The sequence below is a fragment of the Emys orbicularis genome, chromosome 5 (genome assembly GCF_028017835.1).
Source record: "Emys orbicularis isolate rEmyOrb1 chromosome 5, rEmyOrb1.hap1, whole genome shotgun sequence".
Classification (NCBI taxonomy): domain Eukaryota; kingdom Metazoa; phylum Chordata; order Testudines; family Emydidae; genus Emys; species Emys orbicularis.
This window is the reverse complement of record NC_088687.1, coordinates 9369470-9392845: the sequence shown is the minus strand read 5'-3', so window position 1 is coordinate 9392845 and position 23376 is coordinate 9369470. Positions and strand designations below refer to the sequence as shown.

The 23376-nt window shown below is 42.0% G+C and overlaps 1 protein-coding gene across 1 annotated transcript in view; it reads left to right on the top strand.

Moving 5' to 3' along the window:
- Positions 1-4489: 4489 nt before the first annotated feature.
- CENPC (centromere protein C) overlaps positions 4490-23376 on the top strand; it is a 65555-nt gene continuing 46668 nt past the window's right edge. The window contains exons 1-8 of the mRNA XM_065405105.1: positions 4490-4504; positions 10885-10931; positions 12483-12547; positions 12866-12963; positions 16732-16822; positions 16932-17214; positions 17649-17852; positions 22278-22690. Of these exons, the coding sequence (XP_065261177.1) occupies positions 4490-4504; positions 10885-10931; positions 12483-12547; positions 12866-12963; positions 16732-16822; positions 16932-17214; positions 17649-17852; positions 22278-22690 (1216 nt within the window). The remainder of the gene's footprint in view (positions 4505-10884; positions 10932-12482; positions 12548-12865; positions 12964-16731; positions 16823-16931; positions 17215-17648; positions 17853-22277; positions 22691-23376) is intronic.

The following is a 23376-nucleotide window of genomic DNA, read 5'->3' as shown; positions in this document are numbered from 1 at the left end:
CCTGCTCCCTCCCTATCCGCTGAATCTTGGCTGTGTTCTTTTCCTCTGTGTATTCTTGTCTGCTTATCTTCAGCCTCTGGCAAAGGAAAGCTCACCCCGGTTTGAGAGAACAAGGTGACGGTACAAAGAGGAAGTCTCGGTAGTTATTTTTAAATAAACAACACACCGCACAGACCCTTGCTCACTGTATAATCCGAAGAGGAACAAGATTAAATGGATTAAAGGGAACTTTCCTAGCACGCTATTTGTATGTTTCCATCCTGCAGACCAAGGTTCACAATCACAAATGATAATTATGCCATTTCTTACCAGGATTATCATTACTGGATTTAGTTGGGAATCTGTCAGAGAAACCTCCCTCTCACAGTTCACAGACTCTGGAATCTTTACAGGTGATCTGCAAAGAAAGAGAGATTGTGCCCGTTTGCTTCTGAAATGTTTGTTTTGGCTTTTTAAAATTCCACTTGGCTTTTTACATTAAGAACGTCTGACAATTGCTTTTGCTGGAGATCTGGTGGAATTCTGACATAAGAGTGATTGAGAGAAGAAGGTATTTTTAGTGAAAACTGCTGTTTTTGTTGTTGATGCATGTGTAACTCAGATTTCTGAAAAACACTTGGGGGAAAAACTTTCGTAGTGAAAAATCCATCATTCCCAAAAGTTCAGACAAAGTGTAGGAGAGCTCCCTTTCCCAGGGTAACAGAGGGTCCTGTGGCACCTTTAAGACTAACAGAAGTATTGGGAGCATAAGCTTTCGTGGGTAAGAACCTCACTTCTTCAGATGCAAGAAGAATCTGAAGAAGTGAGGTTCTTACCCACAAAAGCTTATGCTCCCAATACTTCTGTTAGTCTTAAAGGTGCCACAGGACCCTCTGTTGCTTTTTACAGATTCAGACTAACACGGCTACCCCTCTGATACTTTCCCAGGGTGAAATTCTGGCCCTACCGGAGTCAATGGCAAAATTCCTGTTGACTTCAACAGGGCCAGGATTTATCTTCAGGTTTGTGTCCCTTCCAGAAATTCTCAAGAAAGAACAGGGACAGCAAGACATTGGGATATTTCTATAGGTAACAAACAAGCAAAAAGTATTTGAAAGCGTGCTCTAGAAAAAGGGAACACATTTCTCCCCCTTATTCTTGTGGGTTACCTTCAAGGATCCTTTTCTGCTTCCCTGCAACGTTCACGCAGATCCAATATGGCTTTAATATATGTGACCTGCTTGCAAGGGAACTTTTAGACTGTGCAATTGCTAGGCAAGGATATCAGAAAATCTGGTACTTCCCAGAACTATGTGAAAGTAAAATATCTATTTTTACTCTGCAAGTAATGACTTCTTGGAAAAGTCCATATTATTAACTTTTTGTAAGAATTTATTAGATGGCTTCTCTAAACAGAAGCTTGCTGTGGAAATCTTGTTTTGTCACTGATATTTAAATAACAAGGATTTGTAAACCTCTTAACTATTCCTAAATAAATAATGTTTTTTTTTAAAATTACTTTTTTGGTTGTATTTTAAAGTGACTGTTTGTTCTCAGTGAGTTGCCTTCTCAGCTCTATAGCAGAGTGTGACAGTTTCCTTCTGAAGTTTTCATCTTTTTTTTTTTTTTTGAACACACAAACTGTAGGATACGTTGTACCATTTAAGAGGTGACATTTAGACCTGTTTGAAGCTTCCCTTTCTTTTGAGATGTGCCATTTATGATGAAATGTCATCCATGATACCTTTTCCACTGGGGAAGGTAATTTTCACAACCTGTTTCCAAAAACTTCTTGTGACTTTGTTTTTATAAAACGAAACAAAACAACAACCAAATAAATTCCAGGCACATCTGCAATATTGTTTTATATTTTCATAAAACTTAGATTTTTCACTTGAGGCATTTGGCTCTAGAGGATCCCCTCAAAACCTCTGTTAAGATGCTAACCTATTCTGCATTGCCCTATGGCTCTTTTACTCCACTCCAGTGGAGAAAAGGTACCATGAAGACAGCAGAGCTTTTTACCAGGGAATATCATTAGCACAGATGTTTCTTGGATGGCACTGAACTGACTATAATGGCTCTCTGCCGCTCCCTTTGAACTCCAGTTTAGAAGGAATGCCAGGGCTATCACCACAATGCCATTGACCTCCAGCTATTTTTGGCTGCCGGAAGGACCCCAATGGGCTACTCCAGCCTCAGATAAATTAGAGTATCTCTGAGGCTGAAATCAGAAGACTTCAAAATGTCTTTACTTCTAAATATTTGCAGAGTCTAGTGTGTCTCTATGTACATCTACCTATGCAAATCCCATTATAACACACATTTTTAAGCAAGATGCAATTTTCTGGGACAAGAAAAGTAAAATGTTTGAGAAATTGCCCTTATCTGAATACTTGATGTGATTGTGTGTCAGTTATGCCAATGGAGAAAGATGGTAGAAACTGCCAGAGTCACAGGGCTGATGTCTGGTTGATGTTTGTGGTCAAAATAGTAATGGACTGTTAGACTGCGAATTTAAAAATAAGCCAGGCCTGACCACAAGAGAAGTACACTAGTAAAGAGAATGTACTCAGCAGCACACAGCTGGAATGGATGAACAGCTGGAGCATGTGGCTTCTGCCATAAGCAGACTATGCAGCTTGCTGCCAAAAAGGGACCAGAATGGTCAAATGACAGATCTTCCCTGTCCCTCCAATTTCTATGGGACAAATTTTCAAAAAGGGCCTCTGATTCTTCAATTTTTAGGTGCTCACCTCTGGCACCAACAGCCTAAATTTTAGCAGAGCTAAGCACCAGCAGCTTCAATGAATCTCAATTTGAGTGATGGGTGCTCAGCGCTCCTAAAAAGTCAGGCCCTTGTACCCAGAGCTGGGCACCCAGAAAATGAGACACACATTTTACAGCCCTTAACAAAACAAATAATAATAAAAACATGGGCCTCAAAGCTAGAATAGCACCTGTCCCATGTTAGGCAGCCAATATGCAGGAGTGAGAATCTTGGACAGCGAGTACTGACTGTATCTTTAGAGAATAACGAGGAGTACTTGTGGCACCTTAGAGACTAACAAATTTATTTAGGCATAAGCTTTCGTGGGTTAAAACCTGCTTCATCAGATGCATGCAGTGGAAAATACAGTAGGAAGATATATATATATATATATACACACATACAGAGAACATGGAAAAAATGGGTGTTGCCATACCAACTCTACCCACCTTTGTGAACTGCTTTGGGTTCTACAGATGAAAACCAGTCTATTAACCACATTTCTCCAGGGGGCTGACTCAGCACCCCAGAGATTCTCCACAAGTACACCTGTTCTTTTTACAGCTGGTCTGTAAACCACTGATTGAGGGGGTCAGGCATTGGCTGTGGGTCTAAGACGCCGGGATTCTAGCCTTGGCTCTGCCACATTACTTGCTGCGATCGTTTACTATTTACCACCCGGCTCAGAGTGAAGGCATGAGGGGCTGCGAGTTCATGACAGACTAGCTTAGCGTGGGTGATGCAACAAGAGGGTGAGTGGTGTGTATGTCTAGGAGCTTGCAAAGGGATGGTATATGAATGCACAAGAGCAGGGCGTGGGATAGCACTGTGTGCGAAAGCGGCCAAGTGTGAGTAAAAACGGGTGGGTCAGAGCAGGCAAGGAAGTGGCATGTGTTTGAAAGGGTGGGCACAGGTCGGAGTGAGGGCTGTGTGGTAGGAGGATGGAGTTGGTGAGGCTGGGTGGCTATGTGAGGCAGCGAGGCGTGGGGGGAGGCGACAGCATGCATGGGCAATGGGTGGGTAGGGTAAGTGGGTAGTTCTGGGGTAGGGAAGGGCGGAGGCGTGCGGAGTGGGCACGCAATGAAACAACGCCTGGGTGGGCAAAGGTGCTGAGTGTGAGGGAGACTGGGTGTGCAAGAAGGCAGTCCGGGGAGGGGGGGCGAGGTGTGCCCAGGCGGCAGGGCTGGGTGTACAAGGGGGCGAGGCACGTGTGCGCGGGCCTGGGGGGCGGAGGGGATAAGCGAGGATGTGACTGTGGGGGGGAGCGATGCGTGGGGGCGCGCGGACGGCGGGGGTACCTGGGGGCGGGGGCGCGCGCGCGCGGAGGGCGATGGGGATACGTGAGGATGTGCCTGCGGGGCGGAGGGGCGCGCGGGGACGGGCAGGTGTGCCGGGGGGCGGGTGCGCGCGGAGGGCGGGGCCGGGGGGCGGGTGTGCGAAGTTGCTCCCTGTCGCTATTCTGACCCCTCCCGCCTAGGGCCGCCGACTCTGTGGGAAACAGAGTCTCGTGCGCAGGCGCGGCCCCCACCGGCAGGCGGTGAGGAGGGAACGGCTCTCTCTGACGCACGCCCCCGTTAACCAATGAGCGTTCCCCATCCCCTCCCTCGGCGGGAGCGCGTGCGCAGCGGAGGAGCCCCGAGTTTTCAAATAGCCGGAGCGGAGAAGGGCGGCGCGCGCGGGCGCGCACGGGCGCGATCTGGACCGGGAGCGGCGCAGGCCTGAGGGAGCGCTGGCGCCGACATGGCGGAGCCGCTGGTGAGAGAGCGGGGAGAGGGTCTGGGGGTGCCTCGGCCCGAACCTGGTTACTGCTGGCGCCCCCGCTCCCGCCTTGGGTCTGGGCTGAGGATGCTGGGCGGGGTTGGGGAGGGTGAATGTGGGGCCCCTACCTGGACAGAGTTATTTCTTAGGTGTGTTACGGTAGCACCCAGGAGCCCCACGGGGGGTAGTTATTTCTTAGGTGTGTTACGGTAGTGCCCACAAAAACAACAAGGAGTCCGGTGGCACCTTAAAGACTAACAGATTTATTTGGGCATAAGCTTTCGTGGGTAAAAATCCCACGTCTTCAGATGCAGTGGTAGTGCCCAGGAGCCCCCTTGGGGGTAGTTATTTCTTAGGTGTGTTACGGTAGTGAGCAGGAATCCCACTGGGGGTAATTATTTATTAGGTATTTTACAGTAGTGCCCAGGAGCCCCACGGGGGATAGTTATTTCTTAGGTGTGTTACGGTAGTGCCCAGGAGCCCCTCCGGGGGATAGTTATTTATTAGGTGTGTTACGGTAGCACCCAGGAGCCCTACGGGGGATAGTTATTTATTAGGTGTGTTACGGTAGCACCCAGGAGCCCCATGGGGGGTAGTTATTTCTTAGGTGTGTTACGGTAGCACCCAGGAGCCCCACGGGGGGTAGTTATTTCTTAGGTGTGTTACGGTAGCACCCAGGAGCCCCAAGGAGGGTAATCATTTATTAGGTGTGTTGCGATAGTGCCTAGGAGCCCCACGGGGGATAGTTATTTATTAGGTGTGTTACGGTAGTGCCCAGGAGCCCCCTCCCCAGGGGTAGATATTTAGGTGTATTACAGTAGCGCCCAAGTGCCCCAGTCATAGGCCAGGGCCCCATTGTGCTAGGCATTGTATGGATACAAAGCTTGACCCCATGCCCTATGGAGCTGACTGCCTAAGCATACAACAGTGGGCAGAACCAATCAGATGTAGGTGTTAAGGTGGTGTCGGCTGTCCACTCTACCTGTGGCACAGGCCAGCCCATCTTGCCTGCGGTCTCCTTCCTGTTGCAAGTGGGCTGATGCTGCCCTGTGTGATGGCGGCTGCATGTTGCAAGCCAGGTAGATTTTCCTTGCTTCTTAGGGCTTGTCTACACTACCTGCTGGAGCGACGGGCAGCGATCGATCCAGCGGGGGTTGATTTATCATGTTTTGATAAATCGACCGGTGAGTGCTCTCCCGTCGACTCCGCTACTCCATCAGAACAAGAAGTGCAAGCGGAGTCGATGGGAGAGCATCAGCTGTTGACTTACCGCTGTGAAGACACCGCGGTAAGTAGATCTAAGTATGTCAACTTCAGCTGTGCTATTCACTTAGCTGAAGTTACGCATCTTAGATTGACCCCGCGCGGTAGTGTAGACAAGCCCTCAGTCTCCTGTGCTGGGGCTCTTTGTCTCACACAAGGGGATGTTTAGGAAGTGCCTATCATCCAGACAGCTTAATGTACTTGATAATCTGTTTTCTAGTACTCCCTGCTACAGCAGGATCCTCATTAAACTCAACAGTTCCCAGCAGTTACTGCGCATTAGGGTTATTGGAGAAGTTTTCCTATGTAGTTATAATAGGAAATAACTATGGTAACTGGTATATAATGGCAAATGTTGACTTGTTAATGGTGACCTGCAAAGGGGGGAAAGAAGTCTGTGTTCTTTATGATGTACTTATTTTAAATATTAGAAATTCAGGTCTGGAACTATGTAGAAGAACCAGTGGGATTATGACATCACAAAGGACTGAAAGCTCAGCAGTTTAAATTGAATAGATTTTTAATGATGACTTAAAAAAAAACATTCAAAAACATTTATGAGAAAGAAAGTCTTTCCTGAAGTTCCAGAATTCCCAATTCTTTAGTTAAGGTGTGAGAGGTTTTCATACACATTTGAGATTACCAACGAGTTCTCCAGCAATTTCAGGGAAGGTCAGGATTGACATCCCTAATATTTCTCAGGCTAAATAAAGAAAACATAAGCAAACCTTTTTTTGGCTAAACTAATATTTAGTCCTTTTTTAAGCAAATGATTCATGAAGAAGCAAAAAATGGGATCAACTAAAAAAAATTTAAATTAAAAAAAAATCCGTTGCAGTTCATTTTTAAAGGTGACTTCTGTAGGTCAGTCTAAGTAATCATTCTGAGATGCAGACAAATGCTTTTTACTTAAGAGTTTGTAGATTAATTACCAATAGCTTGTTCTACCATGTGTTTCTCAGGCAGTTTTCCTCAGCTGTTGGAGAGTCTCATAAATGTTAAATATTCCCGTCTCCATTTTCTGGTAGCAGGTCCTAGACATGGCCTTCTAAGGACTATGAGAAACAGAACTAGCAACAAGTAAAATTTTCTCAAGCAATACCATATCCATAGGCTTGTAACTCTTCAGTCTTCTGCTTCTCATGGGATACAGGTGGGATCTGCTTCAGATCTTAAAGATGGCTTTGAGTTACCAGTAGCTGTACATTCAGAATCACATTTTGACTGTTGTATCTCCGCTCCCTCTACATCCTTCCCAACTGGTATCTTTCTGACCATGTTCAAGCAATGGAACTCCCTGCTGGATCTGCACCTCTGCTGCTAGTTCCTACTCTCTGATTTTACCAGATTTTGTTCCATGCATTAGATTAATAGCATTCTAGTCACTCATTCTTATTTAAGAGAGAACTTGTAACTTGTTCTTGATCCATGTGTATATTGGTTTACATGATCTGGACCTCTATAACGTCTCTGCTACTGCTTTTCTTGACAGTATAGTCCTGGGGGTTCATTGTTGCCTGGTGTCATAGCCAACGAATAGGTTTGTGGTCAAGGCTCTGGTCCTGCAGTTGTTTCTCCATTGACATGATCGCTATTTGCTTTGAATCAGCTCTTGTACTGTCATTGGGTTTTGATGCTTGAGGAAGATTGCTTCATGTTAAGTGGTGGCTTTGATGTATTCTTCACCGCAGAGCCCTTTGGATTTGTCTTGATGCGTGGCTGCTCTGGTTATTTCTTCACAGGATGTCATCCTTGTTCCTGTCTAGCTGGTGGAAGAATGGAAGTTCAGAGGCATTAAAGTGTCCACTGAGTGCAGTTTCGCATTCAGTCACGCCTAGGCATGAGAGGTGTATTCAGTGCCTGGGAGTCGAGTATAGTGTGGCGTTGAGTGTTGGATGTGCCAGCAGATGTTATCAAGGACCCCATTAGGTTTAGACAGGAATACCTGAAATTCTATCTTAGGTCCTCTGAGAGACGCTCTGCTAAAAGCTGTCCTGAGGCTGATCTGAACGGTTTTCAAAGTTGTCTACCTCAAAGCACAAACCTGTCGTTTCTCTGCGGAGTGCTTGGGTACTCTGCAGTGGCATTATTCAGGTTGGCATAATCCCAGCCGTGGCATTTTGAAGCTTGTCTTGAAACAGTTTGTATCTTCATACAAGCTAAAAATCTCTCCTTTGAATAGCTTTTTGTGCATTAGCATTGGGGCTTTGCTCCTGTGACAATTTGGGGGATCAGTATGTGCAATCTATTAATTCTGTTTGATATTGGGGTCTTGTTATATGTATCTATATCAGACTGCAGACTCCATTTGCGATGTGTTTTTTACCTTCTCTGTTGTCCTGTTACCTCCATGCTAGACTTAAATTCCAAAGGTTGATGGCAAAGGGCTAACAATAGATGGTCCTTGATTTAAGTGCTTTCCCATTGACATTGAATCATTCTAAAAAATTGGCTGACTACTGTCCAGGAGAACTGACTTATCAGAGGAGAGATCACCTATCAATAAAGTGACCTGGTAAGTGTCTGGGATCACCTGAAGAGGCTGATCCAGGATGAAGGGACTTGTGTTAATTTAGATGGAATCAAGGTGTTAACATGACTCTGTAACTGTCTAACATTAAACATTGAGGGGCCCCTGCAGGTTCTAGGGACTGGGCAATGGGTAACATTGTTGCAGCTCTTAGAAAGGGGGGGCTAGATAGAGGATTTATCAACAGTCTGATGTGTGGCCAAGAAGAGCTCCAACCTAAGTGCTCCGAGGTAGTGAAATATCCAGTAGCTCTCTAATATACCATTGTTGCTTCACCTTTGATGAAGTAGCTTCTCATCTCAACCAGACTCTGACTACTCTGCCTTAAGCCTCAAAATCTAATGGCAACACAAGAGCTGACTCAATACAAATAGTGCTGAAGACAACACAGAAGAACTGCAGGACCAGAGCCATGACAATATATCTATGTGTTGTTAATCATAAGAATATTCTGGCAATTTTCTTCAGTGGCCTGCATGCCCATCCTAGCCATGTTACAAGTTTAAGGTTAAAAACCCCAAGGACTTATTAGTGGAATAAAGCCATCAAACCCTTTTGTGTGTGTGTGTGTGTGTTTGTGTGTTTGCCCCTCTCACCAAAAGAACCGTGTTGAAATACTGTTTGTAGCCATTGCTTCTTGCTTAAAAAGGACCTAGGTAGGAAGGTTCTAGAGCAGGGCGCCAGATTCACTTGGAGGAGAGGGCTGAATTCTGTTTAATTATGGTATAAATTCAGAACTATGCACTCTCCACAATACACAGTAGAATTCACTGATGCCAGCAGGAGATTTTATATAGCTCGAGAGAAGAATATTATATTTGTTCAGTGCTTTATTGTTGCATTAATCATCAGTGAGAAAATAAGCTCCCCTTTAAACCTGCTGCTATTTCTGCCTTTTGTTTCTATTTCTTCCCCATCCTCATTTCCCTGTTTCTCTCTTCCTTCCCAGTTTGAGAGTCTTCCCTGTTCTTTTCTCTGCAGCAACTCTTAGTTCCCAGCCCAATGAGCATCACTCCCCTCCCCTTCTCCATTCCATCCACTAAATGCTGCTGGGGGAATTCTGTGCAAAAAAAATTAAAAATTCTGCACACAATATTTTAATTCTGCATACAATTCTTTCGGTAATTTTCAAAATAATTGTCAGCAAGAATGTCTAACAATACAGACAACAAAAAGGATTCAGGAAATGTTTTTTGACAAATAGATTCCTTACTAGGCATATCAATACAGAACTCTGAGTAATAAGTCATTTAAACTACAGTACAGAACTGTATTTCCTGCACCCCTCAGAAGCAGTGCAAAGGCTTGGGGGAGTCTGGGGTAACGGAGGAGCTGAGGGAGAGGGAAGTAATCGATGGGAAGGAACCTGGGTATAAACTTGAAGGGTTGTTGGGTATGGGTGGAAAAAGTATGGAGCAGGTTTTTTGGGAGGGCCTGGAGGAATTATTAGGGAGTGTTCCCATGCAGACCCTGGCTGACCCCTAGCCTCTCCTTTCAGTCAGGCACATCTGCCCCTATCTCCACGTGTCTCTCTGCCACCACTCAGCCATCCCCCTTTCCCCATGTGTCCCTGCACCCCCTCAACCAGTCCCCATCCTATATCTCCATGTGTCCCTGCATCCCCTGTCTCCATGTGTGTCTGTGCCCCCACACAGCCATCCCCCTTCCCCAGTAGCTCTGCACCTCCCTCTCCCCTATGGCCCTGCACCTCCATTCCTATTCATCCCCTGCCCCAGTCTGCCCTCCCCCACTAGCCCTTATGAGCCCCCGTCTGTGACCTCCCCCCCCCCCCCCAGCAACCCCATGCTGTCTCTCTCCCCATATCTCCTGTCTTCTGACCTGGCCTGATAGGCGCTGTGAAGAAGGCAGGCTCTTTCTCTTCCCTATCCTGGCTGGGAATGCAGCTGCGGCCCGGACTGGGGGCGGGGCTGAGGCTGGGAGCAGGACTGGGGGTGGGGTCAGGAGCTGGGGCTGGCTCGCTGCGCCCCTCCGAATGTTCCTCCGTGCTCCCCTAGGGGGATGCGCCCCACACTTTCGGGACCTTCTGAATTAAACTATTTAAATGACACTTTAGTGTCAACATTAAGGTGATGCTCCAATCAGATTGATAGAAGACATGGGAGTTCACCCATTTGAGTCCTTGTTTCAGGCAGTCTGCAGACTCAGGGAGACATGACTGCATCAGTTACATTCGTTGTTCATTTAGAAAAATTATCCCTGCAGTCATGATGACTAGAAAATTTTAAAGTGAAAGCTTAGATTCTGGAGAACCTGAATGTCATGTGTGCCATGTAATTAAATCATGCTGTCTGGATGCTTTACACCCCTATTTTAGAGGTAAGCTGAGTTACTGGCTATTGGTATACATGTGTGGGCACAGCTACCAGTACTGTAGAGGGCCAAAAAGCATCAGCTAAGGGAATTCCTACCTGTTTCACACCAGCACAAAACCAAAGCCTGGGAATCCTCTGGACTGATGTACTCAGGGAACAAGAATTAGTTAAATTAATTTCCATTTCTTTTCTTTTCTTTTCCAAGTAGTATCATGTTTGATAACAAGAAATTGACTTTTGTTTTTTAACAGAATCATTTAAAAAATGACTACAGAGCAAGATTCTGCAGCGGAGGAGGGTAATTAATTTGTGCTTGCATTTTAAATTTTAATTCTTAGACACTGACCACTTGTGAAAGTTATGTTGGTTTATATCAGGATAATATCATAATTGCAGTCTATCAGCTATATCCCTTTAAATTGGTTATCAAATTTGCTTAGTGTTTTGCTTTTATTTTTGTGATGTGGCTATGTGGAAGTTAAGATGTTAAATACTGAAGTAGCGATACTGGAAGCATCTCATTTTTTTCTCTCTTGGATGTCATGGACAGTTGAGCAATCCTCCGTTAAATAGAATATTTGAAGGTGGACATTGAAAAGCGAGTGCATGGTTGGTCACTCAGAAGTCAGTTAATGCCAGTGTTTAGGTTGTGTACACAACCTTAATCTTGCTTTTTGCTTCTTAGTTACTACATTACCCCATCCAGCAACCCTTTGATTTGCCTCTGGGTAAGAGGGTGAGTGAAGGTAGGGCCTGTTGATACTCCCTTCTCAGGCCCCAGGATCTTTTCAGAGCATTGATTTCAGCCACCTCAGGTTGGATAGAGATCTTGGTGGTGAGGGTGAAGGACTTGCAGGCCTCTCTTACCAAGCTATTTGTCAAAGAGCTACTGGAAGGGGGTGGATGCTGGCAGTTCTGGAGCAGGAAGCTCAGTGCTCACTTCAGGGACCAACCTGCTGTGCTTTCACTGGTTGTTACTTGATGGGGGGAAATTTCTGTTTCCGTTCCCCGTCTATCCTAGCTTCCAGTGTGGATGGGGTTATAACTGTGCACCCCCCAGCTGGGTACAGCACTTTACAGAATGTTCAGGTATGCTTCATTGGCCTTTGTGCATTTCAACAGTCTGCAGGAGTTGTTCCTCAATCTGTTCCTCCATTGCAAGTTCCACTGGGGACCTTATGCAGCCCCTTCACACCTTAGTTTCTGCAGGAGCCATTTCCCTATTTGCAGTTGTCCCCGCCAATTTGCAGTAATACATTTTGTTACTTTACTATGCGGCTAAGTCACACATGCATATGCTGGGAGTCCATTTTTAGGTGCACACTTTATTAGCTTAATGAAAAAATCTACCCTGCTTGCCTAATATCTGATTTTTAAAACCTTGTAACTTATTCATATCAAAAAACAATTTCTTCCTAGCCACTAGTCAGTGATACCCAATGAGGGCTGCTCTCATGCCAGATTTCACCTTTCATTTTCAAACCATTTTACCTGTACGGCAGTTTAGGAAAAAAGTTGTAAATTTTGTTCTATGGGAAGAAGACATTCCTTCACTCCCCTAACACTCAACATTGGTTGAGCTGTTTTCCCTTGAATTTTCAAAAAAAAACCCAAAACAAAAAAACCCAACCAAAACACTCCATGAAGAAAACTAAGCGTGGTAAATGAAAAGTTTACAGGAAGTTATGAACTAATGTAAATAGTGATTGCACTGTCAACCATTATGTAACGGTAAGCATAGTGCTTGCTGCTACATATGCTGAGATAAACAGGCTACGTGCAAATTTAAAGTAGGTAACTTTTTACTGCAAATGATTCATTCAATGTATTTTTTCCTTCTTCCCTCTAGAAAACAACAGATTAATGTACAGCCAGGCCAAAATGTACTGAAAATTATACGAGATTGTTTTGAAAGTAAGCTTCAAACTTTTGTCTGTTTGATTTATCTTTTTATGAGCAAGTCGTAACACTCTCCTTAATTTCACCTAGTGGAAAAGGAGTAGTTATATAAGTGGTTTGATTTTTCATGTAGCATGTCTATAGCGTAATGCAAAAAAATGCAATGATCTTTCTAAAAATACATGGAAACTGCACTATAACCTGTTACATAAACTCTATCTTTCCCTGTTGACTGGATATTTTCTCATTAATTCTGAGTAAATCGTATTTTTGAAAATATGCAAGCTATGTACTATTCCATTTATCTCGTTACATTTACTTTTTTCTTTTTAGATTGTGTTAGTGATTCTACAATAAATTCTCCAAGCATAACTCATTGCTCAACCCCTGTCATTTTAAAGCAAAAGGAGGATTTATTACTGAGCAAAGAGGTCAGTTTGTTAATATAACTATGTAACTGTTTGGTGTGGGGAACAGTTTCCCTTTTGTTCCCATTGGACAGAGTTTTATACATGTACCTCTTGATGTATACAGTCTGTACATTTTCTTTATATTTGTGGCATAATTTAGCCCTCTACTGCAGGGGTTCTCAAACCTCATCGCACCGGGATCCCCTTCTGACAACAAAAATTACTACATGACCACAGGAGGGGGACTGAAGCCTGAGGCTGCCCAAGCCTTACTGCCCCGGGTGGGGGGGGCCAAAGCCCGAGCCCCACCGCTCTGGGCAGGGGGGCCAAAGCTGTACCTCAAGGGCTTCAGCCCCTGGCATGGTGCCTGCAATCTGAACCCTGCCGCACAGAGCTGAAGCCCTTGGGCTTTGGCTTTGCCCCTGGGCAGTGGGGCTTGGGATTCAACCCTGGGCCCCAGCAAGTCTAAGCCAGCCCTGGCGACCCCATTCAAAGGGGGTCCTGACCCACTTTGGGGTCCCGACTCACAGTTTGAGAACTGCTGCTCTACTGTAACAGTTGATAACATTATTTTCCTCAGTTGTCATGTTAAAACAATTTGGGCATATTCTCTAACAAAGGTTGTCTATCTCCCTGCCCCATCCTTTTTCTCATAATAGCTTACCCAGCTTTCATTCCTGATAACTTTCCCTGGTAGTCTCTCTGGTTCAAACTTCCCTTGAACATCTGCTTCTCTTGTCACCCTCCCAGCTTCACCCGTTGGTCCCACTAAACCTTTACAATTAAAACTCCCATTGCTGCAAAAAGCAATGAATGATTCCTTGCCCTCCCACTGCTGGTTGGTAGAGCTAGCTTGTGCCCTAGTGCAAAAGAATTCAGTTGTGTTTGTTAGATCTTTCTTTGTGGTGTTCTTCCCAGCAATCAAATGGAAGTAGTATAATTGAGGCGTTGAATGATGGCGCTTGAATAAAAGGAGCTTGTTAGCTCATAATCTTCAGTTGTTTGTAAGAGGTTGAGTAGTTCACTTCCTAGCTGGCTTCATTGAAACAGAAAGTCTTTGCCCTGTGATTGCACCTGTCTGGGTAGTCTCTGCTACCAAAGGGGTCAAGCTGCAGTCTCTTGGGGTACGTCTATACTGCAATAAAAGACCCACAGCCGGCTCGCATCAGGTGACTTGGGCTCATGGAGCTTGGTCTGCAGGCCAAAAAATTGCAGTCTAGATGTTCAGGCTCGAGTCTAGCCTCTGAAACCCTGCAAGGAGGGTGGGTCTCGGAGCCTGGGCTCTAGCCTGAGCCTGAATGTCTACACTGCAAATTTTAGCCCTACAGCCCGAGCATTGCAAGCCTAAGTCAATTGACCTGAGTCTCAGACTCAGTGTCCTGTTTTTTTTTTTTATTGCAGTGTAGACATACCCATAGTTTGTTACCACTATTCTGCATATTTCAGGTTTTCAACTAAGACAGCTCATTGTAGGGGTCCTATATTTATCAGAACAAGTGCTTCTGTATGTGTGTGGTCTACTTAGATGTTTATATGGCCCCTGTCAACATCCTATGCAGTTGCTTTACAGATATTAATCAGTTTATCCTTACAACACCACTGAGTAAGGAGGTATTCCTTATTTTACTCCGGGGTTGATAAAAATCATGACTTTAAAAAAAATCAATAATAAACTTTTATTTAAATCACGATCTTTAATTACATTTTTTCAAATTTAAGACATTTTATTTATATGTTAGCACTTCCCTTTTTATAGTCTTACTAAATTACTGAAGTAGATGTTACACTTTAATTAGCTTCTGGCTCATTAGTGGAGTTTCAAATTTTATATAGGTTTTTTGTACTAAGAAATTTCACGCTTAACATGCTTATCTATGCTGAAAAAGACAAGTCCAGAGCTTCACTTAACATTTTGACTGTGAGAATAATACAAACTCAAGCAAAAAATTAATAAGCAAATAGCCCCTGCTATATTTGCAACCAGTACCACTTTCTGATACATTTAACTTCCACAAATCAATAAAACTGAAATCCTTTGACCAGGCAGTAATAGTCCATCATGATTTGTATTTTGAAGTCAATGGGATTTTTGCTTTTAAGGTACTCAGGTGCTTTTGAAAATCCTACCCTTAGGTGGCTAAATCTGAGCTTTAAGAGCTTAACTTTAAACTCAATTTTTTTAAAAATTTGGCCTGTGTATAAAAAAAGTTCACAGTAACTTTGTTAATGTATTGAAATTTATTTAATGTATTGTATTTTCATTGTGAAGCAGTTTTGTTTTAAATCAACAAAGATTTGATGGCACTAAGATAAGTTTTAAAAAAAAAATAAAATTCTGATTTTGCCATCATTTATGCACATTGCCTAATTTTGCACACCTGAATAGTCCCATTGAAGTCAATGGCACAATTCAAGTAAAGTTACAAACCTGCTTAAGAATTTGCAACATTAGGGCCTGTCAGGGTTCCCTCCCCACTCTAAACTCTAGGGTACAGCTGTGGGGACCCGCATGAACGACCCCCTAAGCTTATTACTACCAGCTTAGGTTAAAAACTTCCCCAAGGCACAAATTCTTTCCTTGCCCTTAGTATCGCTGCCACCACCAAGTGATTTAAACAAACATTCAGGGAGGGCCACTTGGAGCTCTACCTCCCCCGAAAATATCCCCCCAAGCTTCTACACCCCCTTTCCTGGGGAGGCTTGAGAATAATATCCTAACCAATTGGTTATAAAGTGAGCACAGATCAAACCCCCTGGGTCTTTAGAACACTGAAAAAACAATCAGGTTCTTAAAAGAAGTTTATTTAAAAAAAAGATAAAAGAATCACCTCTGTAAAATCAGGATGGAAGATAACTTTACAGGGTAACAAAAAGATTCCAAACACAGAGGATTTCCCCTCTAGGCAAAACTTTAAAGTTACAAAAACAGGGATAAACCTCCCTCTTAGCACAGGGAAAATTCACAAGCTAAAACAAAAGATATTCTAACGCATTTTCTTGCTATTACTTACTATTTCTGTAATATTAGATGTATCATTTTAGTAGGAGCTGGATTACTTGCTTGGTCTCTCCCTTTGTCTCCTGAGAGAACACCCACAGAGCACAAAACAAAGCCCCCTCCCCCCCCCAATTTGTATCTTCTTTCCTCATTGGTCCTTCTGGTCAGGTGCCAGCCAGGTTATCTGAGCTTCTTAACCTTTTACAGGTAAGGAGGGATTTTATGCTACCCTTAGCTGTATGTTTATGACAGGGCCTTAATTTTCAGTATTTTGTTTTGGTTATAGCAGTTTTGTAAAAATCAAATGATACTCCATCAGCAGTGGTATTAACACTCTCTTCCTCAGCATTTATAATTTAGTTTATTATATATTAAACTAAAGTTTCAATAGCACAGATTTTCAAATTAGTTTTTACAAAGCCTCAATGTGATTCATGAGTGATTTAAAAAAAAAAAAGTGATTTAAATCAATTACTTACATCAACCTACATTGATGCAGAGGCTAAATAACTTGCTCAGCATCTTATAGGACTAAGAATTGAATTGTGGTGAGAGGCTTGAAGTGGTTTAATTACTTGAATGTTTTATCACTTTACTTACATTTCCAGTCAGGAACTGTCTGTATTAAATTGAGATGAGAATCTGCTTTTAAATGATTTTAAGCAAGATTATGATCAGAAAATAGGGATGTAATGTAAGGATTTATATTTGTTAATATTTTTACTGTTGCTGTATCATAACAAACTTTTTTCTTTTCTACCTCTCCTGCTGTTCACTGTCAAACATTACAGTTGAATTCAGGTTTATTTAACTCTGTGAAGAAGATATTTAAATCTACATCCTCTGTAGATGCATCACCAGTAAAATCAATCAGCTGTTCAGGTTGGTGCTATTATCATTGAATTGTAAAATTTTTGGGGTAAATATTTCTTGGGATTTTTACACTGTTTTTTAAAGTGAAAACACTAATGCTGTTTAATATCTATAACAGGACAGTCAACTGAAGCACATCAGAAATCTATAGCACTTGGTAACATAGTTAGTTCTGACAAAAAAGAGCAGTGTGTGTTAAAAGAAGATACAAGCTCAAGTGAAGATGATCTTTTTGATGCCGATGATCCTGCTGGCTCTAACGAAAAAGCAAATAGTATATTAAAAGCTGTTGAAAGATCAAGCCAAAGCCCTGCTGGCATCTTTGATACTGATGAGGATAATTATGAGGTCATTGGATCACCTGTTCTTCTTGTTGAGGAAGCAGAAACATCTGTACACTTGTAAGTTGCTTCACTTGCTAAATCTACAGAAGAAATGTTTGTAAATTCTACTGTATAGCGGTTTTCAGTGCTCACAGTTAAATTTAAGTCGAGTGGTAGTGATTAAAATGAGACTTTTGTGTGAGTATTGGATAGCCCTGGTTCCTTCCAAAAATTTTTTTGCAAACTCACTTCAAGTTATCAGACATGGTAGAAGAAGTTAATGTTAGACTACATCACAGTGTCACAGGAATAGAAATGTAGAGCTGCTAAAATAGTCACCTGCAAAACTATATTTTAAGTTGCTTGACAGAATGTTTGCTCTTAGCTTAATGATATATTTTCATAACTTTTTTAAGAAACATCATGTAAACTGGAGGAGGATCTAGGAAGAAACTTAAAGTACATTTAGAGATTAACAGTATCAGCTCTAAATACTATTTTTTTACATATAGATTAAGTCTTGATGAAAAAGCAACTCCAGCAATGATGAAGAGACAGACAGAAGTTCAAAGGTCAGAAGGTCCTCCGGCAAGGACAGAAGAGCAGATAGTTCCAGTGGAAAGAGCAAAATGTGTTACAGTACCTTCTGAACAGAAAAAGAAGTCGCTTTCTTCAGCATTCTTAGTGGCTTTGACAACAGGAGCTGTTGAAAAAAGGTGCATTGAAGTAAAACTTAATTGTTAGCAAGTAATTAACACAATCTGAAGTACTGTAGCAACAAATATCTAATACTGAATGATGTATTAGAGCAGTCCATCTGATTACTAAAAGTAATAAAAAAAAAGATAATTGGAAATAATGGCAGTTAATAAAGTGTTTTTAAGGTGCCCAAAAAGCCAAAATTGAGGAAAAAGGCCAGTGGTTAAAAAATGGACAACGTTTAGGGGGGAAGTGAAGGCAGCTATAAAAAGAGTGATATATAACAAATGGAAGATAGGGGAAGTTGATAGTAGTGAATATAAATCAGAAGGTAGGAATGGTATAAAATTGATAAGGGAAGCAAAGGGGTACAAAGGAGAAATCTATGGCCAGTGGAGTTGGGGACAATTAGAAGGAGTTCTTAAGTATATTGGGAACAAAGAGTCCTAACAATGGTATTGGTTCATCACTAGATGGAAATGGTAGAATTATCAACAGTAATGCAAAAAAGGCAGAAGTGTTCAATACATGTTTCTGTATTTGGGGAAAAAACAGTTGATGTAGTCCATAAATAGCACTCTTTCCATTCCATTAGTATCTCAGAAGGGTGTTAAACAGCAGATACTAAAGTTAGACTCATTTTTAAATCAGCAGGTCCAGATAACTCTGATCCAAGAGTTTTAAAAGCTGACTGAGGGGATTCCTGGACCATTAATGATGATTTTCATCAACACTGGGAAAGTTCCAGAAGTCTGGAAGAAAGCTATTGCTCTGCCAATATTTAAAAAAGGGCAAATAGGATGACCTGGGTAATGATAGATCTGTCAGTTTGCCATTGATCCCGGGAAAGATAATGGAGCAGCTGATACAGGACTCAATTAATAAAGAATAAAAGGAGAGTAATGTAATTAATTCCAATCAACATGTGCTTATGGAAAATAGATCTCATGAAACCAACTTGATATCTTTTTTCATGAGATTACAAGTTTGCTTGATAAAGGTAATAGTGTTGATGTAATATACTTAGACTTCAGTGAAGTGTTTGATTTGGTACCACATAGCACTTTGATTAAAAAACTAGGACGATATAAAATTAACATGGCACCCATTACATGTATTAAAAGCTATCTAACTGATAGGTCTCAAAATGTATTTGTAAATGGGGAATCATTGAACAGGTGTGTTTCCATTTTTAGTCCTATGTTGTTTCACATCTTTATTAATGACCTGGAGAAAACATAAAATCATCACTGATAAAGTTTGAGATGACACAGATGGGGGGTGGGGTGGTAAATAATGAAGAGGTCAGGTCATTGAGAGAGAGATCTGTTGGTAAGCAGGGTGCAAGCAAACAATATGTGTTTTGATGTGGCTAAATGTAAATATGTACATTTGGGAACAAAGAACGTATGTAGGCCATACTTATGGGATGTGGGACTCTTCATCATTCGTCAGTGATTCTGGAAAAGATTTGGGGGTAGTGGTAGATAATCAGCTGAACATGAGCTCCCAGACTAGATCAAAGTTGTCCTTTTTGGCCTCCGGAGCTATGAATCTAAGTCTTAATTCTGACATTACTTTTTAGTAATTGTTTGTTTTGTACATTTATTTCCATCTATGATTCTTGGGTTACCAAAATTTGAGTTATCTAACATAAAAATTGGTAGCATTTGAAACGGCTGTACAGTTGAAATCTTGAACAGGTTTGAGACTCTGGCAGAGAATACTGATGCTGAATTGATGCTGCTATGACTATCATTGGTCTCAGAAAAAGAGCCAGCAAGCCCTAGGTCTGTTAATACTTTAACCATCATTGACCAGTGTCACACGGGTCATTTGACAGGTGATATGGTTATGTATTGTAAGCTAAGTGGCACTTTTTTTTTTTTTTTTTTTTTTTAAAAGGCAGCAATACATGCTGACTGCAAAACTTTTATGGAAGCCAAAGCTATCGCACTGGAGAAAACTTCTACCAGGAGCAACATGGTCTTTGTGTTTAAATGCTTGAGTGACCTCGCTGATAAAAAGGATCATTCACTCAGTGAGGTCAACTAGTTCTTGTCAGCTAATCAGTACAGAAGCAGAGTGTGTGACATTTCAGCCAGCTGGTAAATGCACCCACAGTTTCTTTGGACCCTGACAGAAGAACATAAAGGCATTATTTTACTGCTTTGGAAATGTAAAGGCAGCAAATGAGACTATTGTAACTATTGTGGCATTACTCTTCTGTCTGTCCTGGGGAAAAATTTTGTTTCTGTTTTGTTGGTCTGAGCTGCTGATATTTTAAGGAGCAAGAGAAGACTATAGCAAATTAGCTTTAGTCCTGGCAGTTTCATGATGGAGCAAATCTTCATGCTGTGCCAGCTTATTGAGAAGATATGCCTCATTCACACTGCGTTTATGGATATTAAAGCCACCTTGGACTCTGTTGACGAAGTAGTGCTTTGGCTGAACTTGAAAACTTGCAGGCCTTCCTTAAAAGCTCTGTAGAATGTTCCATCTTCTAGATGATGACTCCTCAAGCTACATTCTTTTAAATGGGGGAAAAAACCACCTTCTTTTGAATTAGGTCAGGCATTTGACAAGGATACATTGCTGCCCAGAACTCTCCAGTGCTGTTATAGGCTCTGTGCTTGACCAGACACTAAGTAAATGCATTTTAGGCATATGCCTTGATGACAAGAACCTCACTGACATTGATTTTGTCAATGACATAGCACTAGTCATTGAATCAACGGACAAGCTAGTTGAGGCACTTAAAGCTCTGGAAAGCTCAATGGCAAATGTCAGCCTGAAAATTAGTTGGTGGTAAAACCAAAATTCTAGCAGTCAGCAATTTCAAACACACTGCGGACTCCAGCATCTTGGTGGGTGAACACCCAGTTGAGATCATCTGTGATTTCACCTACCTCCGCTCTGTTGTTGATAACATGAGTGGTATCAAGAAAACTTGAAACCTGCACTGCAAAAGTGTTGTCAGTAATGGAGGCCACCTTATCAAGAATGTCTTTTGCAAACTGAATATTGTTTAAGTAGAGAGGTGAAGCCGGTGGTCAGTATTCTGACCTTTCTTACAGAAATATGGTCGTTCCCTGTCAAAATTGAAAAGAAGTTGGATACAGTTCAGATGAAGCATCTCCAAACGATCAAAAACATCAAAGGGTACAAATTCAAGTCAAATGAAGAGATCCATTTTCTAACTAAACAGGTTCCACTCACTCAAATGGTTGTCCAATGCTCTTTAATGTAGTATCGTTATCTGCTCTGAATGCCTACCGACTTCCCTGAGAGAATAATCTTCAACTTTGTCCCAATGAAAGCTGGGAGGAAAAGACCCCCAGGAAAACCTAGAACATGAGGGCTGGTGGGTGTCAACAGACATCTGTCCCTCATTGGGATCTTATATTGTAAAGTGCCAGATTTGGCTCAGGTTAGGATATCATAGAGGTGCATAACAAATTCAATGGCCTCTGCGCTGTCCAAGTGATAGCATTAGAACTAACCAACCAACCTAACCAATTTTGTACCTTTATGGTTTGACATTTATTGTTCTTGCTTGTATGTGCCAAAGTAGTGTATAACGCCTAGTTTTTTGTGGATTCAATACAAAAACAGTAGTGTCTGAGTGGGGTGGAGGTGGATTTATGCTGGGGCAAAGCTGTGTGGGAGTGACTTTTAAGAGCGATGGTAGAGCTATGCTCTCTGGAAGTTGGGTGTATGGTTCTTAGCCTGAGGTAGAATATTGCTTTCTAGGGAGTTTAACTTAATAGGAGAGGAAGTTAGTTGGGATGGGGATCATATGGGAGCAGTGTTATGGCTCTCCAAAGTGTCTGAGTTAATGATGAGGTACAAACCTGTGGCCACAGATAGGAAAAAAGGGGCGTTGTCCCCATTTGGTCAAGTGGCAGGAAAAAAACAGGATGGAATAATGAATGCTGCAGTCATTTGAGCAGTACCTTGTAACATGCTCAGATGTTGTAAAGTCACTGTTAGATTTGCAGGATTAAACTCTGAGTTTTTAAACTGAAGCATTTGAATACTGCTCAGAGATGAAAGTTCAAATTGAATTAAATCATCTTCCTTTTAGTTGGAATGAAAAACAGAAGCCCATTAGTCCCAGTTGGCATAAGACAATTTCTGAAAATGTTTACTGGTGGTTAAAATCTTGAACGTACAAGTGTAAAGTATGGAAGAACATTCGAGGAAAAACAAGTTAAAATTTTAATTATTTTGCTGTCTGGATTATTATATTGTCCATAGTAGTACAATGCTCAAATTACTGGTGATTTTCCCCCCAGATATTATATAGTTGGTAAATAACCCAAAACATTCTAGGCATTTATCTTTCCTTTAATACTTTGTCTCATTGATTTTTGAAACTGTTTTCTATATTTGCTAAACCAAATTACATGAGAACCCTTTTTTTGTATTTTTATCCTTAGGTATTCAGCCTCAATACCACCACCACCACCTTCTCCTGTAAAAGATTTAGGAATGGAAAATGAGTGTGAGTTTTTAATTGACGAATCGGATGGTTTTTCTTTTACATCCTGGTTTTCAATTCCCAAAAAGAACAAAAAAATAGAGAAACAGGCCTTATCAAAGCCTGAGCCAAAATCTCAGCCTTCCGAAAAGAAAAAGGCAGTTGTACAAGAAAGCAAGAAACGCAAGGATAGAAAGGCACAGAATGAAGTACCTTTTAAACTGACTCGTATGGAACAGTCGAAAATGAAAACATGTGACGCTGCTGAACGGATACAAGCCGAGTTACAAAATGCTTCGGATACAAATCTGGGTTTATCTGACAAAAAGAGAGAGGCTCTTAAATCTGTAAGGCAAAGCAGTCCTCACATGGGTAAGTCATATTTAGAAAAACAGTTCAAGATGTAAAGACTCTTTGAATTTTTATACTTGCAAAGGCAAATGTTGAAAATTGAATTGTTATGATGAAAGAAAGCCATTAGTCTTTCACATTCCTTATTAATGGGAGATCCTTCTGCCCTTGATTTGCCTGTTCTTAACTGAATCTGTCAACAACCGAAGACGTTTTCCTTTGGTTTAGAATGGTGGTACTTCTACTGGGAGCTGATCTCCTTGGGGATATTTTGATTGATTCCAGGGGATGTTAAATCAGGGAATGGGGAACATAGGAAAATATTCCTAGGTCCCCTTATTCCTGAGAGACTCTATGATTATTCAGCAGTTGGGAGGCAGGTTGGAAGAGTCCTGAATGGGATGGAAGGATCAACTGAGGAACTATGGTGTATGTGTATATATGGCAGTAAGGGAGGCAACAGCGACTCATTTCCCCCTTGCCCACATGTGGAGATATCAGGGAAGGTAGCAGTGATTACTTGCTTCCCTGTTGTCATGGGGACCAAGGAAGGTGGTAACATCTGTGTTCCACTCCCAACTTTGTGGGAAGGAGCTAGAGATATGTGGTGTGTCTGCAGGGAATCAGCATTTGAGGAATAATGGGGGAGAACTACTTAACAGGAAGAGTAGAAAGTTGACTTGGAAGCAGCTGTGTGAGAGCAAAAG